The sequence below is a fragment of the Melospiza melodia genome, chromosome 12 (genome assembly GCF_035770615.1).
Source record: "Melospiza melodia melodia isolate bMelMel2 chromosome 12, bMelMel2.pri, whole genome shotgun sequence".
NCBI lineage: Eukaryota > Metazoa > Chordata > Aves > Passeriformes > Passerellidae > Melospiza > Melospiza melodia.
The window spans coordinates 24373779-24391952 of NC_086205.1; the positions used below are offsets into that span (position 1 = coordinate 24373779).

General features: G+C 48.3%; 1 protein-coding gene across 2 annotated transcripts in view; it reads left to right on the forward strand.

The window, feature by feature from the left end:
* SLC7A14 (solute carrier family 7 member 14) overlaps nucleotides 1-17823 on the forward strand; it is a 29430-nt gene extending 11607 nt beyond the window's left edge. The window contains exons 2-8 of one of the 2 annotated variants that reach the window (XM_063167333.1): nucleotides 1813-2203; nucleotides 7067-7303; nucleotides 8055-8272; nucleotides 10173-10319; nucleotides 11199-11407; nucleotides 11845-12722; nucleotides 13894-17823. In XM_063167333.1, coding sequence (XP_063023403.1) covers nucleotides 1900-2203; nucleotides 7067-7303; nucleotides 8055-8272; nucleotides 10173-10319; nucleotides 11199-11407; nucleotides 11845-12722; nucleotides 13894-14216 — 2316 coding nt within the window. In that variant the 5' untranslated portion in view covers nucleotides 1813-1899 and the 3' untranslated portion in view covers nucleotides 14217-17823. Of the gene's footprint in view, nucleotides 1-1812; nucleotides 2204-5132; nucleotides 5274-7066; nucleotides 7304-8054; nucleotides 8273-10172; nucleotides 10320-11198; nucleotides 11408-11844; nucleotides 12723-13893 lie in introns of those variants that run through there. The other variant, XM_063167334.1, reaches the window with a different exon arrangement.
* Nucleotides 17824-18174: the final 351 nt, after the last annotated feature.

Genomic DNA, 18174 nt, shown 5'->3' on the forward strand with positions numbered 1-18174 from the left:
CAGAAAATAAAACCTCACCTGTGAGCCAGCCCATTCCACAACTGACTCCTTGAGCAACCCAAAAACCAAACCCAGGTTTTATTCCCAACCCAAAGATCCACATTTGCTCAGTAACAATTTCTCGTTATTATTCCTAGCTAGAACATGCAGCCTTTCAGCCTGTGGTTGCTCGAGGTAAAAAAATCAGCACAATTTGAACAGTGATCAACCAAAACATGAAATGAATGCTGGGTTTCATTTAATAAACTTCAGCAACACTGAAGCTGCCTTGTGGACACAATGTAATTTGTTTGGGATGTAAAGATGGGGAAAAATAAGTGGTTTGTCTTCAAGGCAATTAAAATAAAAGAATATTTCTGTATTGACAGGAAAGAAGCTGCCAGGTAGAAAATCATATTTGATAAGCTATTTTTCCTGTTCCCTTGTATTAGCTTGCAGCTTGTCAATTCTTCTTGGTTTGCTCAAAGTCAAGAAGTCATTATGTGTCACCTGGAAGTTTCTGCTGCTGGTACTATGAGAACCACACAGTTTGCTAAAGAACAGCAGTGAGTGAGGGAGGAATGGCAGTTGCTGAATTGCTCTTGAAAATATGACTGGAGATGAAAAAAGCACAGAGAAAGAGAAAACCAAAATAAGGCCATGATTTTTGAGACAATCCTAGGGCACGTGGGTTCAGGCAAGATAATTTTAAACTATTAAAAAACTATTAAATATGGCTACAGCTGGCCATGCTGTTGGTCACTCACTCCCCAGTGGAGCCCACACTGTTCCTGCTGAGCTCCTCTCCCAGTTTGCCTCAACTCCAGGCTTGGAGTTACACTCTGTCCCCACCAGGGCCCAGTGTGCCTCAGTGGCCACCAGCACCTCACAGTTACATGTAGCCATCATCACTTTTGGCAGCAATTAAGCCACATAATGAGACTTTGGAGGAAATCAGGTTCCTGCTGTTTGTAGTGCTGTAGTAATGACTGAGGCTAAACCCACGTGAACACAAAGGAGGGCAGTGCATCTCTGTTGGACAAAACAACTGAGGGTGGAGAAAGGAGATTTCTCCACAGCAGTGGTAAAAGCAAAACTCTGTCAGCACTGGAGCACAGCAAAAAACAACTTAGTGACAGAACCCAGGAAATTCCTCTGGCTGCCCTGGAGAGCTTGGGAGCCTGCCAAGGGTCTCAGAGACCTTGGCACCCCTGTGCCTTTGATTTGACCCATAGAAAAAACAATTACCAACCTTTATATGAAGAATTACAAGTCACGAGAGTTTAAGTAGAATAACAGTTAGTTTGTCACAAGGTGAAAAATAGACTGGACATGCTTAGATTCTTCCATCCTGCTTCTTGAAACCCCATTCTAAAAACTCTAAAAATCTAGGCATGTCCAGCCTTTCTCCTCCTTCTTCTTGGCCTCCATCTTCTGCTGTGATGGTGGCACTTCTAAATTAGTTTAAACTAGAAACTCACTGTCTAACATAAGTGATAAGTATTGAGAAGTTATAGTAAATAATATACATGTAGTTTTTAGTATAAAAAGGTAACACCACCCCAAAAACAGGCAGGGTACCTCAACTCGACCTGCCAGACAGACCTGCAGCGGGTCGGGGAAAGAATGTCATCGGTAAGAAATAATAAACAACCTTGAGAATGAGAACAAAAAATTTCCAATTCCTTCTTCAACAGCCGGGCTGGGAAAAAGAAGCTTGTACATGTCTCAGAGTCACTCTGACCAGCAGAAATTCTGAGAACTTGGGGGCCCTTTTGACTCCTTTTTTTTCTTTGCCGTTTCGGTCACAAACTCCGCTCCCCTCTCTTGCAGGGCTGCCGGCGCGGGATGGAGACGCAGCCGCAGCCCTGAGCGGTGCTGCTGCCCCGGTCTGTGCCCAGCTGTGCCCAGCCCAGCGCCATGAGCGGGTTCCTGTCGCGGCTGGACCCGCGGCGGGTGCCCTGGGGGGCGGCGGGCCATGCCCTGCGCGCCCGCGTCCTGCGCACCAAGCCCGTGGAGTCCATGCTGGAGGGCACGGGCGCCGCGGCCGCCCAGGGCGCCCGGCTGGCCAAGGTGCTCACCACGCTGGACCTCATCTCCCTGGGCGTGGGGAGCTGCGTGGGCACCGGCATGTACGTGGTGTCCGGCCTGGTGGCCAAGGAGATGGCGGGGCCCGGCGTCATCGTGTCCTTCATCATCGCTGCCGTCGCGTCCATCTTGTCAGGTGGGTTTTTGGGCAGTGTGCCATGTCCTGCGTCCTCTCCCTTCCTCTCCCTACTCAGCACCACAAGCTACAAGGAGGTAGCAGCCTCCCCATCAGCTCGAAACCGTTTCCCACAGGTGTCACGCAGCTCATGGGGTGTGCTGCCCCTCATTGCCCAAATATCAGACCAAACCTTGTACCAGGAACCAGCAGCCAAGCACAATTATCCTGATCAGCTGCCAATGGCTTCTACAAGGATGGAGCCTGCAGGCAATCATTTTAAGATATTTGTGAGCTTTGCAGAGTGTGTCCTAGGCTGAGAATGTGGCCAAGCCACATGATTGGAGCAAGAGCTTGTAGGAAACTCAGTTCCAACAGGAAGGATGTCAGTGGCTTGGGCAGTACCAGGGCCAGCTTCTTTTGTTGACATGGCTAACAGTTAAAAAATTCCTCAATTAGTTCTGGAGTTGATTTCATTGGCTCCCATTCATGCAGGGTCAGTCTTTGAATTTCCAAACAAAAAAAAAAACAAATGTGCAGGGAGAGAGAAATTATGTACTTTAGTGACAACATAGTGAACTCTATCTCCTCTGTAGGAACCCAGCTGAGCATATGGCTCGAGCTGCAGTTTCTCCATGAAGCCAGTACTGCTGGCATTTGTCCTTTCCAGATCAGTGCTAACACGATGATGTGATGTTCCTGCTCTCTCTGCTCAGAGGACTTTGCATGCTGTGTCAGTCTGGTATCCAGCTTTTGTCTGTGGGTTGGATAAAGAGACCTGAGCAAATGGCAAAGGGCTTTGATAGAAGACAGGAAGAGACAACACAGCAAAGTGACCCAGATCAGCTTTTCAAAACTTTGGATTTTTGTCATGAGAGGTGGAAGCACATTATGGTCTTTCCCAGAGTTTGCAGTGCTCCTCCATGGAGATCCCACCAAAGGGAGTGGGAGTTTAAACCCCCGATGTCCCTGCAGAGGCACAACCCTGGCAGAGCCCAGGGATAGTCCTCAGGCTCCCTCCAAAGCCCACAACAAGAGCTGAGAGCTTGCACTGAGATCCAATGCTTATTTTTGTGCCCAACACAACAAATGAACGAAAATGCTTGTTTTTTATCCAAGGCAGTAGATAGCATCAGTGTCTCTCCTTCCCCGCTGCAAAGGTTTTGTTGGCAGCGATGCAAACCAAGAGCAAACGGAGTCTGGGTGGGTCTCTGCTTACACAAACACCCTGTCCTCCAAAAGGGGTTTTTCACCCCAGACATGAGCCTTGCCCCGCAGCAGGAGCTCCTCCTGCCTTCGCCCACAGGAGCCTGCTCCGCTTTCATCTCCCCTTGCTTTTGTAGCCCTGGGACGGTGTTTTGTGAGGGATGCAGTGTTTGGATAGTCTCCTTGGCTGCTTCCTCACTTCATCGTTAGCACTGCTGTTGTTTGGAACAGCAACAATTCTTTGGCAAGTAAAACCAAGTAAGAATTCAGGAGCTGGACGGGCTGTTAGACCCCTTGGGGATGTGATTTCAGCTTTCCTGTCGTGGTCACGCCTGGTGTGCCAGGCACTGAGTCTGGGCACGTGTGCATAAACAGATTTTAAGGAACTTTTTCTTTGTCCATCACAGATCACTAAGTCAAACCCCACTACTTGCAGAAGTGAGCCCACAAGGGTTTTGGATTTAAAAAAAAATCAAAAAAGAGACAAACCAAAACCATCCAGGGACACAGCCATAGGGAAGCCCTGCCATAGGGAAACCTCTTTGCACTATTTAGCCTGGTTTCAGAAAGGGACTTTTCTAATTTCATCTACTCAAGAAATTCCACTTATGCCTTCCATAGTTTTAAGCAACACATGCCCCATCAGGGTACTTACAAACACACGATAATTGATTAAACTGATAAATTAAATCAATCTCCTGTTCTCTCACTAGAAGGCCTTTCATTCATCTCTCAAGTAAGAATGCTTGCCCAGCTTCTCTCCACAAAACCTGCAGTGCACTTCAGGCTCCTGCCATCAGCTGTGACCACCAATATTCCCCACTTTCACCCCAGTTTATCCAAAACCTTTCCTTAGCAAAAATCAGCAGTTTGCATCTCACCCAACCCCATGACTCTCTCCACAGTCTTTCCCACCAGCCATTTATTGCTCTCCTAAAGCAATAACCTAGTTTGGAGCACAGTGCCACACTCTTACCTGAGAGTGGTGCAGGAACAGGATCAGCAGCAGCCAGGATGGAGCAGGGCAGAGCTGAGCATGGGCCTCAGGTGCTGCTGGCTGCAGGATGAGGGCTGGGCTGAGGGGCTGCACCTGCCAGGGTGGAGCTGGAGAGGTGGGAGTCCTTCCTCTGTGGGAGCTTTCCTTATAGAGCTGCCTTTTATACATCAGCACATGGTGATCATGAAATGCAATGGGCAGGCTCACTGGCTTGATGAAAACAATATGCCTCCCTCAATAAGTTGGCTGCTCTTTGTTGATGAAAGATGGTCCCTCTGAATTTCTTGTGTGGTAGCATGAACTATTTGGAGTTACCTCCAGAGCAGCTGAAAGGCCCCTCTCAGAAGTTATTTTTCCCCTGAATCATCCATGCCAGTGCCCTGTGGGATGTCTCATGGTTCCTGTGCAGCCTTGTGCCAAGTATCAGTGGCAGGGTCAGCACCCACGTCATGGCCACCACCATGCCAACCCACCAAAAGCGCCAGTTCTCATGCCACCAGTTGTGCTGCTCTGTGGCTGCTCTGTGGATGGATCTTGGAAGGACCAAGGCCACTCAGCTGTGTTTATGTCCTGCTGAACAATGTCAGTGACTGTGTAATTACACAAGTGTAATGACTGTCACACCAACTGCACAAGGGTAGCAGACATTCCAGGAAAAGAAATGATCCTCTGTAGAATGCTTGTTCTTTCAAAAAAACCCCACTGTATTGTCTTGTTTTCTTCAGAAATTGCAAACACTCTTGATTGAGGGGAAGAAGAGAAATCTGTCTCTAAATTAAACAGTTGTGACAGGGAGGATGTACCCAACTTCTCTCTGCAGTTCCAGAGCTGGGCTGGCTGTGGAGGAGCACTGGGAGAGCTGCATTCCTCTGCATACAGGGGAACAAGGTGCTGAATGGCTTGAACTGCCAAGGAGTAACTGAGTAACACGGTTTTATTGTCCAGTTAGATTGTAAAAATAATAACAATAACAATAACAATAATAATAATAATTTTAAAATATTAATGATAACAACAACAATAGTAATAATACAGTGTGAATGTAGCAGATATTAGTATATATTATATATATGTTTGTGTGTAATACATGCTGACACCTAATGCTGATACTCTCAACCTAGTGCTGTACCCAACCCCTAGTGAAAAACAGCTCTTCTATTTTGGGATCCAAGTAGAATAATCAAAAACTCCAACATTTTATACATATTCATTTCTTTGGTTTAGCATTATCGTTGTGTGTTGATAACCATCCTCTTCAATCATTATCTTGTCGTTGGCTAAAACGAGAGCTGCCTACAAGAAAGAGAGTATATATATGTATTTTTAAGGCCATCAAAGAGAGAAACTAGATACTTGTCTTCGTCAGAGCACCAGTTTCATAAATCATTCAGGCCTGCAGTTATCTGTGAACACTGTACCTTTGCCGAGTGCATGCATTTTTCATCAGCTTTGAATAATGACTGTCGGTAGGGCTGGATGGATGATGGAAACCTCTTGTGGCTCCTGTTGGGCTGCTTTACAGAAATCAAGTTTTGAAGAGTCCCATTGCAAAGCAACCCACATTCAAGTTAAGCAGTGAATGGAATATCAAAATCCTCCAAAAGCAGGAAAACAAGCACCACCAAATTCAGCTTAAGAGATTCAACGACTCTGTGTTTGTACAGTGTTAAAACAGCACTTAAGGAAGAGCAGCCACCTCATAACATTTTTATAAATGATTCATTCCCCTCTCTGTACTAAACTGATTGCAAATTTGAAGCAATTATTATCTTCTAAATGGAGAATATCGGTTGATAGAGAGCTCAATAATTACTACGTGTTTATTTAATGGTAGTAACAGCCTTAACCAATTCACCCATATGAACTTTACTGGGGTCTTTGGGGCAGGGACCTAATCGGTGTTAAACATGCAGGACCCTTTCAGCACTTGTCCTGAATAATATTTGGAGAATTTGAGACTAAGTACATCCATTCATTTAAAAAAAACCCCTAATGGTTGTTTTAATACATCAATGTGTCAGGGTCAGGTTTTTGTTAAAAATTATCTTGACATAGTAAGTGCACAAGGAGTTCAAAAAGTATTGAAGTCTGATGAATCCTCCTCCCAAGTGTTTACAGTTAAATACTTTTTGCTTTTCTTTTCTTCTTCTGCACAGTTAGTTTTGCAAATATTCTTTAGAAGATTTAAATATAATATTTTTTAATTGTTAAAATAAGTTATGTTCCCTATGTAAGACATCTTCAAACTCCTCTTGCCTGGGTATGAACAAAAGCAAGGATGATCAGGACAGTGCTCATGCCTGGATCAGCAGAGTAATAATGCAGGATGAGTGTTTGGAGATTGGAAGTTTGGGGCAGGGAGAGGTGTAGCCTTCTGCGGCATCTTCCTCTGGGATGAGACTGTGCAGCACTGGTCCAGGATCCCATGTAAACATCTGGCTGGTTTGAACTGTGTCTTCTCAAAAAGAAAAGCCCAGAAATATTTCCTAGTGGAAATACTTCTGTTTTTTAAGCCAAGAAACAGGGCAAGGAGGGTCACCATGCAATGTCTCTATGTTCCTGACATTGACTGCAGTCCTGACACCTCCTAGCACCTCTGGGAAGGTGCCACCCATGCAGTTTTTACTGTTTCCATTTCCCAACCTCTTTTTCCTTACACCTTTTCCTCTTTTTCCAACCAGGTGTTTGCTACGCTGAGTTCGGCGTGCGCGTCCCCAAGACCACGGGCTCTGCCTACACCTACAGCTACGTGACCGTGGGGGAGTTTGTGGCGTTCTTCATCGGCTGGAACCTGATCCTGGAGTACCTGATTGGGACAGCTGCAGGTGCCAGTGCCCTCAGCAGCATGTTTGACTCGCTGGCCAACCACACCATCAGCCGCTGGATGATCAGCAGCGTCGGCACACTCAACGGCCTGGGTGCGTCCTGCTGGGCACAGACACCTCCATCAGTTTGGGCAGGAAAAGTAATTGGGAGCTCATCAGGAGTCAGACATGGATATTAGGCTTCATTCATTATTTACTGTCTGTCTGGCTCTGGTATTTTGCCTGAGCAACCTGGCACACAGGCGGGACTGGAGGGGATGGGATATGGGATATTTTGAGCCCCTTTGGGATGAGCTGGCATTTAGAATGCAGGCACAGAAATAGTCACAGGGTAAGGACAGCACAGAAACCCTTCACCCAGTGCAAACACTCTGCTTGGTCCCTTTGAGGCACACACAGAATTTTGTTAGAGGACACAAGCTGGTGTCTGCTGTACTGCTGGGGATGGGGGACTGTGGTGGTCCTGTATGACCAGCAGCTCCAGCAACAGTCCATGAATCCTACCAGTAAGCAAACCAGCCAGCTGTCCTGTACCTGTGTCATGAAAACTTCATGGCTGATTGATTTTTAATGAGTGCTTGGCAGATACATGTTATGCAAATTGGGACAGGGTCATTGGTCTGCTGCTCTCCCAAAAGTCTGAACAGTGTCTTGAGACATCAAGATTTATCACCTTAATTAAACAACTTTAGCTAGTGGAGACATGGGCCTCTGGAGACCACTTTTGCAATGAGACCAAAGAGTTCTGCAAAACTTCAAGGTCTGAAAAGTGTTTAAAACTCCCCCACAGCAATTCTGGATATTCTGTGGATGGAGAGTAGTACATCTCTTTTCTCTCACCTAGGGAAAGGAGAGGAGTCGTACCCTGACCTTCTTGCTCTGGTCATTGCTGTCATTGTCACCATCATTGTGGCCATGGGGGTGAAGAACTCGGTGGGACTGAACAACGTGCTCAATGTCATTAACTTGGCAGTTTGGGTCTTCATCATGATTGCTGGTCTGTTCTACATCAAAAGTGACAACTGGGCTGAAGGGCAATTCCTGCCGTTCGGATGGCCAGGGGTAAGTCTGGGAGCACAGAGGGACACACAGCGCCTGAGTGCTGCCACACACTCAGCCTTGCTCGTGGTTTACACACCCCAATTCTGCTGCACCCTCCAGGTCCCAGCCCTGCTAAATCCACCTGTGCTTTGGCCAGGGATCTTCAAATCCCAGGAGTGCAGGCTTGGATCCAGACCTGCTCTTTCCACCAAACCCAAGGAGTATGGCAATGCTTCATCTCCTAACTCCTCTTAGCATAAACCCAGAACTTTTCCAAAATGTCCCTTTGCAGACTCAAACTCCTCATGGGAGTATCCCCAAGGCAATGCCACTAATTGCCAGGCAATGGAGCAAAATGCTGTGGCTGTCTAAGACAGGGAGCTCCAGAGAGATGGCTCAGCCTCTGCAGAGCAGGGAGATACTTTTGTTGGCTGGTTTTCAACAACAATGTTCTCAAGCATTTGTTTTGAGCACTTCATAATGCCACCTGCCAGCACTTATTTTATGGATGTTCCCTCAAAGCTTACTGAGAATTTGGACATATTTGGCTTTTTTAGCTTGCTTGCACTGGTTTTTATCCAAGGATGAACAGAGACTGAAAATATCTCAGCTGGCCTAAACCCAAGATAATTTCTCAGATTTACACTGCTCAACTCCATTGGGGTTTTGTGCAGAAAAATAAGCAAGAAAGTAAAGTAAACCATGAATCTCGATTATTGAAAGGGTCCCAAACCTGCATATAGTCCCTGCAACTTCATCCAGTAAATCAATGCCTTTTTGCCACAGAACAATAGTGGGGAGATGAGCTCTGAGGCTCACTTGAGAACAGAGGTCATATTTTACCTTTGGGTTGTGCTTGGGTTGTTATACCATACAATAGGAGTGAAAAAGAGAAAATGGAAAATATCTGTTTTGCTCCAATTCAATGCACCAAATATCTCTTGGGAAACAAAAAAAAAAAAAAAAAAAAAAAAAAAGAAGTCGTTTTTAAAGATAGATGCATACCCAAAACACAAAAAACCTCAGTAGGGTGGTCTCATCCTTTTCAGCTGGCTCATTGTCTCACAAGTTGTTTGTAAAAGTAAATCTACCACCAAGCACAAGTTTGAGATTCCCAGCAGCATAGGGCATATTTTAAAAGGATAATTACAGACAGTCCCTGAAAGAGGTGAGTTTTACTGTGTGCAGTATCTCCTGACAGCTGAGATGACAGAGGTGTGATGGACAGGTGGTACCCAGCAAGCTGCAAGGGTTTCACAGCTCCAGATCAGCCAAGCTGTCTTCACCCTGCTCCAGCGTTCCTTTCCTATAAATGTCCTCGCTAATATTGTATATTTTTTAAAATCACATTAAAAAAAAAATAACCAAACAGTACAAATAATTCCTCATCCAAGTGTTCCAGTGTGTGCTCCTAACCTGTCTGCAGCTTCCAAGAAAAACAGAGGTTGTTTGGGAAGCGGCTCACATCTGACGGCTGCTGCTCTCTCCTGCTTCCTCTGCAAGCGGATCTTGCTGCCACATGAGACATCTTGCTAAGGCAGAACATGTAAACATGTTCCAGATCCCTACTCATAAAAATGGATTTGGGGTGGAGGATTGTTAAAGCAAACCTGAAATTGGTTGATTGTCTCCTCTGACAGTGGCAGGATCTCCCGGCATATTCAGGCACTGCAGGTTTGTGGGGTGAGCTGCAGATGCCTCCACGGCTCGGGGCACAGGTTGAAATCATTTCCCCAGTTCAGATCAGTGGGTTAGGGGTGCTCCCAGGGTCAGTCCCCAGAGCTACACCCCCTGACCTGTGGCCGCTCACCCTTTAGCTCAGACAAGGCACAACAGCGCTGCTCTGTTTTTGCTCAGCTCCCTCTCCCTGGCTGGGTGCCAGCCTCCCTCCTGGCACCCAGGTGTTTGATCCTCCCCACAGGTGCTCAAGGGGGCTGCAACCTGTTTCTATGCCTTCATTGGCTTCGACATCATTGCTACCACGGGAGAGGAGGCCAAGAACCCCAACACCTCCATCCCCTACGCCATCACAGCCTCGCTCGTCACGTGCCTGACAGCTTATGTGTCTGTAAGTAGTCCCTGCACAGGTGTGAATGTACATAAATATGTATGGATGCATGTAAATATATATATATGTACCATGTGAGTCCTTCTGGACACCTGCCCAGTGCCTGCCAAGGCTCCTCTCTGTTTGTCCCCAGGCTCCTGTCACCTGACAAGACCCCTCTGCCAGCTGCAGGGACAAGGTGGCAGGCAGGTTTTTCAGTCCCCATCCACAGCTATTTTTGCACCCAGGAGAGAAGCAAAGAAGGAGCAGCAGCACTGCAGCATCCTTTCTCTGTGGCTCTGGGAAAAGCAGCACTGCCTCTGCTGGAGATACGGGAGAGGCTCCAAGTGAGGGGAAGGATAGGCAGGGATGGCTGTGTGAGATTGCACTGATCTGCACCCCAATAAAAGCATGCCTGTGCTCAGAGATTTTCCTTGCAAAAGAGCAAAAATTAGTTATGAAGGAGAAAAAAGCACTGTTCTGATAATTTCAAAGAAACTCACCTCTCCTGCATGGGAGTGGGCTTCTCATGAAAACAAATTCTTTGACTCGAATAGGACCAGAGTGCTGCTCCAAGCAATGCAATCTGGATTTGGGGTCTGCCCCAGCATTATTTCCCACACAGAGATGCAGCCAAAGTGAGTGTTACTAACCCTACCAGATCCACCATCCTCACCAGTCCCACTTGATTCCTGCATCACCCCTGAATTGAGGTTCAAGCATCCCCTTCTTGCCTTTGAGTAGCAGAGACTAAGACCCCACAGTTTTCTGGATTAACCACCCTACAGCAAAGTGCAAACAGACCAAATTCCAGCGTTTTACATCCCCTCCACCCTGAGAATACCCAGCACCCCCAGTGCTGATGCTGACAGCCCTGTCCTGCTCCTCTTGCCTTGCCAGGTGAGCATGATCCTGACGCTGATGGTGCCCTATGATGCCATTGACACCGAGTCCCCACTGATGGAAATGTTCGTGGTCCACGGCTTCTATGCAGCCAAATTCATCGTTGCCATCGGGTCCGTGGCTGGCCTCACTGTCAGCCTGCTGGGCTCTCTCTTCCCAATGCCCAGAGTCATTTATGCCATGGCTGGAGATGGGCTGCTCTTCAGGTCAGTCATACCCGTGCTGGCATTTATTTCTGGCCTCTTGGGATCTGAGGGGAAATTGTGCTGGGGGTTTTGAGGGTCCCACACTGTCACTACAGGGAGCAATGAGTATGCACAGACACGGTGGGTGCAGAATGGGGCACAAGCCAAAGCATTGTCCTGGGAGGAAAATACCAGGAGCAGTCTACCCTACAGTTTCTCATTTGGAGAGCAGTTTATATGGATAAAATCTGGGAAGTATCTGAGTGCTCGTTGCAGAGCTGGTCAGACCCACATCTAACTCCAAATTCAACTTCAGCACTGCTGCCAGTCCCCACCTGGAATCAAAGTTCCAAAAAGCAACAAGACCTTAAGGGATCCCTGAGACTGTCCCCTGCAATGAGGGAAGGGTTATTGCAGCCTCTATGATTTTAACTTCCTGTGACTGTTCTGTGCTCCAGGTTTTTGTCCCACGTCAGCTCTTACACGGAAACCCCTATCGTGGCTTGTATCGTGTCTGGGTTCCTGGCAGCTCTGCTCTCCTTGCTGGTCAGCCTGAGGGACCTGATTGAGATGATGTCCATTGGCACCCTGCTCGCCTACACGCTGGTGTCCGTCTGCGTCCTGCTCCTCCGCTACCAGCCCGAGAGCGACATCGACGGCTTCGTCAAATTCCTCTCCGAGGAACACACCAAGAAGAAGGAGGGCATCCTGGCAGACTGTGAGAAGGAAGCTTGCTCTCCTGGCAGCGAAGGAGAGGAGTTCTCTGGCCCACCAACCAACACGTGCGGGGCAAAAAATCTGCCGTCGCTGGGAGACAACGAGATGCTAATTGGGAAATCCGATAAATCCGCCTACAACGTGAATCACCCCAACTACGGCACCGTGGACATGACCACGGGGATAGAGGCAGATGAGTCTGAGAACATCTATCTCATCAAGCTGAAGAAGCTGATTGGCCCTCGGTACTACACAATGCGGATTCACCTTGGGCTGCCGGGTAAAATGGATCGCCCGACGGCGGCGACCGGCCACACCGTCACCACCTGTGTGCTCCTGCTCTTCGTCCTCATGTTCATCTTCTGCTCCTTCATCATTTTTGGGTCAGACTACATCTCTGAGCAGAGCTGGTGGGCTGTGCTCCTGGTGGTGCTGATGGTCCTGCTCATCGCTGTGCTGGTGTTTGTGATCTTGCAGCAGCCAGAAAACCCCAAGAAGCTGCCCTACATGGCCCCGTGTCTGCCCTTCGTGCCTGCCTTCGCCATGCTGGTCAATATCTATCTCATGCTGAAGCTCTCCACTGTCACATGGATCCGATTTGCTGTCTGGTGTTTTGTGGGTGAGTCCCAGGTTCATTTATTTTAATTTTTTTCACTGACAATCTTTTGGAAGGGTGTTAATAATGACAGCTTCCCTAATCAGCGTGCATAGGCTGGAAATACCCAGTCCTTCTCGTCTGCCCCTTGCCATCCTGAAGTTTTTAGAAATCTCATTTTGTCCAGTCCCTGAACCGCAGCTAAATGGAAAATTACACCTCCAGAAAACATCAGATTCATGGAAGAGAATGACTCCATGCAAGGTGACTATTTTGATGGCTTTTTTGATGCAAAGTAGGCGGGTTCTGGAAACTGCCTCACAGGCAGGCTTTGTACAGAAATCAGTTTGATTTCTTGCTCTGTCACCCACTTGTGCTTTTCAGCAGCCCACACCAGTATTTCAGCACTGCTTTTCCAAAGTCCAGAGTGCTCAATCCTAGAATCCCTGGGAAAGTCAGATCTGTAGTCTGTATCTCCTTTTAGCTCAACCTCTTAACTTCTGGGTAGGGGCATCTTAGGACTCACAGACTCTGTTGTGGATCCTTTTTTTCCCAAATTTAGGCTTTCTGACACAACCAGGAGTCCAGCATATCCATAGTGCTTTACTTTGCAACTCACTTAGTCCACAAACCCAAGAGAATAAAGCAGATCTCATAGCTCCTCCAAGCTGAGCCATTGGGCAGGGGCTGTCATCTGCATTTTTGGGCAGAGAAGACATACTCAGGGCTGTTTTGGGCCTTTAGGTCAATAGGTGAAACTGCAAATCCAGGGAAAGTCCTTCCATCTGGAAGAAAAGATGACTCCAAAGCATCAATTTAATCTGGTGTGATTAAGCACTTTCCTCTGTGGGTACAACTAACACCTCTTGAGCTGCCAGCAATGAGTAAATTAAACCACTGCATTAGGTGTCATGAACTCCACCAGCCCATCCATGGCTGTTGGGGGTGGGACATCCCATTGGTTTTTCTGGCACAGATGTGAGGTCCTGATATAACCTCACATCAGTCCTCCGTGGCTAATCCATGTCATGTGGAGTCTGGATTACTTGGTGAGGATGTCTGGGGTAGGTTAATCCCATGATCCACCAGAAATCAGACCTCTGGTGAAAGCATTTGTGCATGAAGGTGAAATCAGGTAGGGGTAGAAGGGCTAGTGAGTAGCTGGGGTCCAACCCTCTCTCTCTTGCCCACCCAGGTCTGCTCATCTACTTTGGCTATGGGATGTGGAACAGCACGCTGGAGATCAGCGCCCGGGAGGAGGCCCTGCACCAGAGCACCTACCAGCGCTACGACGTGGACGTCGACCCCTTCTCCGTGGATGATGGCTTCTCCTTCGCCCCCGAGGGCGAGAGCTACCCGGCCTGGGGTCCTTCTGAGGACAAGAGCTTCTCGTACCAGCAAATGGCGGGCGCCAAGGAGAGCCATCGGACAAGTGGCAGGTCGAAAAGCAAAGGCCGGCACAAACCGCCGTCAGATGCTCTGATCGCCAACGATGAGCTGGACTACTCACCCGAGTAGCGGGACAGGCAATGAGGAAGGGTCCCCGTGGCTCCCCCATCCTGCCCCATCCTCCCTGGGTCCTCCACCACTGCCCTGCTCACCTCTGGTACTCGGGACACGCCCTGCGATTGCCGCTGACCCCGAACCAAACCCGCCCAGCTCCGTGGCCTGTCCCAGCTCCACCAGTGGGGCCTTGCTCTGGTGAACGCTGGCTGATCCCCCAGCACCGGCTGATCTCCCAGCACCAGCTGCACCAGCGAGGCAGCGGAGTGGGAGATGTGCCAAACCAGGAGGGTGTTGAGAGGTGGAAGGAGCCACAAGGGGACAGTCAAATTGTCCCTGGGGAATGTTCACCCGATGGCCGCAGGGGTGGAATGCCACTCTAAAATTTTTTGGCACTTTGGCACCAAAACAACTTTGGTTTTTTTCCTTTGATCCACCTAGAAATGATAGCTGAGCCGGAGGCACGGAGAGGTGGGTAGGTACAAAATGGAGATGGACACACTCTTCCCTGGGAGTAGCTCAGAGATGCATAGTTGGTTCCATCACACAGAGTTTCCATGGCCTGTTCTGGTGCACTGCACAGAGCAGTGTCCCCATGTCCATCCCCACACTCCAAACCCCAATATTGTTATTCAAAATTAGTCCATGTCTTAGTCCAACCTTTAAGTCCCAGCACGGTCCAACACCCCAAATCTGAGGCGGGGAGCCTGATCCCATTCCTGGTCACAGTGAGGGCTGTGACCCACTCCTGGCTCAACCCTCTTTGTCAACAAATGGTCAACGAGGACCACACATTCCTCTGAGCATCACCAGTCTGAAGTTGGGCGCTGCTTCCACCACCTTGTGTCTTTTACTAAAATGACTGTGCTGTCATTCCCTCACCGTGCTGGGCACCTTCCAGTGCCCACTCTGCCCTCAGTGCTCCAGACACCCATCCATGCCCTCACAAAACAGCAGCATCCATGGGTCAGCCATGTCTTGGCAGGGCTGGGCCATGGGTAGCAAGCAGAGAGGACTTGGCAACTGCAATCTGACTCCCTACTGCCGTCTGCACCTTGTACAATATTCTCTGGTTTTGACCTTGGCTTGGTGGGTGCTGTATGAAAAACACTGAAATGCTGCTCATTCCGTAAGTGTCCATATTTCAGTCTGAAACCAAACAGAGCTGGTGGATTGCGGGGCAGAGGTGGTCAGAGGTGGATGTTAAAGACCCTGAACATGGCCATGGCCCCCAGAAGTGCCATCAGGCTCCCTGCTGCCTGTATCCCCACAGAATTGTCGGTCAGCAGTGATGGGGTTTGGTCAGTGATTATCAGCAGGTCCAGTTGTGGAGCCCATCATGCTTCATGTGAAACACTGTGGTGGAGGAACATCTTTTGAATAAACAGTAACCAAAACCCATCAGACAGCAACTCCCATCCTCCCCCCAGCTGCTGATGGCTGCAGATGGATCCATCCCAGGGGCTCCAGTGCAGCCCAGACCAACCCCCAGTACCATGGGCTGCTGCTGGCATCCCAGGGGACAATTTAACATCAAAAGGGGCAGGATTTCCAATACGGAAATATCCTTGTGGATATTGAGAATCTTTAATGCTTTGGTGCACTGGATGAGGCTCAGGCTCCCAAAACACCTGCCTGGCACCCTCTGTGGGCAAGGAGGTGCAAAGGGTGCCTGGACCTGCGCCCATCCCCATCACTCCTGGGATGCAAGAGCTTGATGGAGACACTCTGTCTGGGGCTGCAAAAGGATCCCTCCAGCTCCTGTCCCAAACAGTGGCAAACTACAGTCCTTTTCCCAGTGGAGAAGAACGTCCAATTCTGCAGATCTGAACCTGGAGTGCTCCGGGCTAGCCAAGGGAAGTTTGGCTTCTGAAGCAGCTTCAGGGTGGGAGTGAGGATTTGGCTAAAGGACCTGTAAGCTTTGCTCTGGCATTGACTCCTGCTGCCCACCCCTACCACGCTTCTACAAGGAGAAATCCTGAGTGGGTCCCACTGAAAAGCTGCTCACGGGCCAGCTCAGGAAAACTCTGCTGCAGCACTGAGCTCCTCTTGTGATGGTCACTGCCCACCCGTGCTTGGCTGCTCTCGTCTTTGATGCCTTAGAAGTACCCAAGAGAGATGGCACCTCGCAGGTCTGGCTGTGTGTTTTCAGGGAGAAAGATTGATGCTATTTTCCTACCAGCGCTTGTACTATACCATATCCAAGGCAGTCGTTTTCGTCCTGCTCCCACACGGTATTTGGGCATCTGCTGAGCCACAAACTCATGCCCAAGCACCCTGTTGGGTCAGAGCCTGTTCTTCTTGCAGCCTTAATCTCTTGCTATGGAGCAGTTCCCAGTACCAGTGTCTGTCGTCACGTCCGCTCAAGTCACGCCGTATAATTTGACAAGGGCTTGACCCCTTGTTCTTTGGTGTCTGTAGGAACTTCTCCATTGGATCTGAGCAGCCTTTTGGCTGTCCCCATTTCCAGCCACCCATCCCCCTTCCCCTTCCTGGGGAAGATGGCTGTACCCCATCCTGGGACCACCAGGGAACAGCATTTGATGCCGCCATGGCACGGTCAGATGTGGATGGGCTGCTCTCAGCCCTCGCCGTGCTGGAGGTGGGAGCTGCACCACATCCCACCCAACAGAGGTGTTTAAGGAGAAGGGGACCAAGCCACAGGTGTTGGGGGTTTGCCAGTGGCCAAAGGCTGGGTTTACAGGATCCCTGCTCCCAGTTCTGGGTGGCAGCTCCTGGGAGATGTGCGGGTTCAGCCTCTGGCAACTCACGTGCTGTCTCTTGCAGCAGCATTGGGCTCTTCAGTGGGCACGAGCAAAGGCTGAGAAGGCAAAATGTCCAGGTGTGCCCATCACCTCTGGGCACTGCTGGCCAGGGGCTGGGAAGAGGTGCAAGTGCTGATTTTGCTGTAACCCCAACTCCAGCCTTTCCCTGGGGTGCCCTGAGGGAGGTTCTCAATCCCTGAGCCCTCAGGAGGATGTGGCAGAGCGGGACCATCCTGCTCCCACCTCTGGTGAGAGGCACAAAGCCCCTCCGTGCCTGCCTGCCCTCCCTGAGGGGCCAAATGCATGGTACAGATGGAGCATAAATACCTCAAACCTTCCAGGCCGGCTCTGTAAGATCTCAGCCCCTCCACAAATTCACTCCACATGGTCACGACCCCTCGGTCCAGCACTCCAGCATCCTCCACATGGCAGCAAAATCACACCCCAGCAACATGGGATGTTGTAAATCCAGCTTGTAAATGATCTTCACTTCGTTTTGTTCAGTCTTTCTGATGTATATCTTGCTTTTATTTTTTTTTGCAGGTGGTACTTTCTGGTGTAACAATTCTCTGCAGTTCTGGTATGAAGTTGGTGTATTTGTTAAAAGCAGTTTGTTCTATCCATTTTTATTTTTTTTGTGGTTTCCAGAAGCCCATTGGTGCATTGTACAATGGGGTCTTGTAGTGTGTCATGAGAAAGAAAAAAAATATGCAGATATGTTATGGAGTGATTTTTATTTTCAAATGACTGTGTTGTTGACAACTATACATATAATACATATATATAATCGAGATACTAAGAAAAAAAAATCTAAATTTACCAAAATCTGTATATTTTAATAAATGCATAAAGCTTTACTGTGTGCCTTTACATTTAAAAATCAAAGAGGAACTAAGGGATTTGTAAAGAAAGCCAGAGACAAATGTGTCTTAGAATTAGTTTCCATAGTAATGTAAATCTTTTAAATGAAAGACTAAACCAAAAAGTAATAATAAAAAAAAATTCCCATGTAAATTTTGTTTAGCCAATCAGTACCTGAAGTTCTGATATTTTTTTCAGTGCTAAATTGAAGCTAGAAATTAACAAAATCTTGCTTTGAGTAATTCAAAAATTCCATTTTAAAAGATCCATTTCAGCTGGCTTTGTCATTTACTTGTAGTGTTGTGAGAGAAAATGGTTATCTGTTTACATAATAAAAAAAAGGAAAA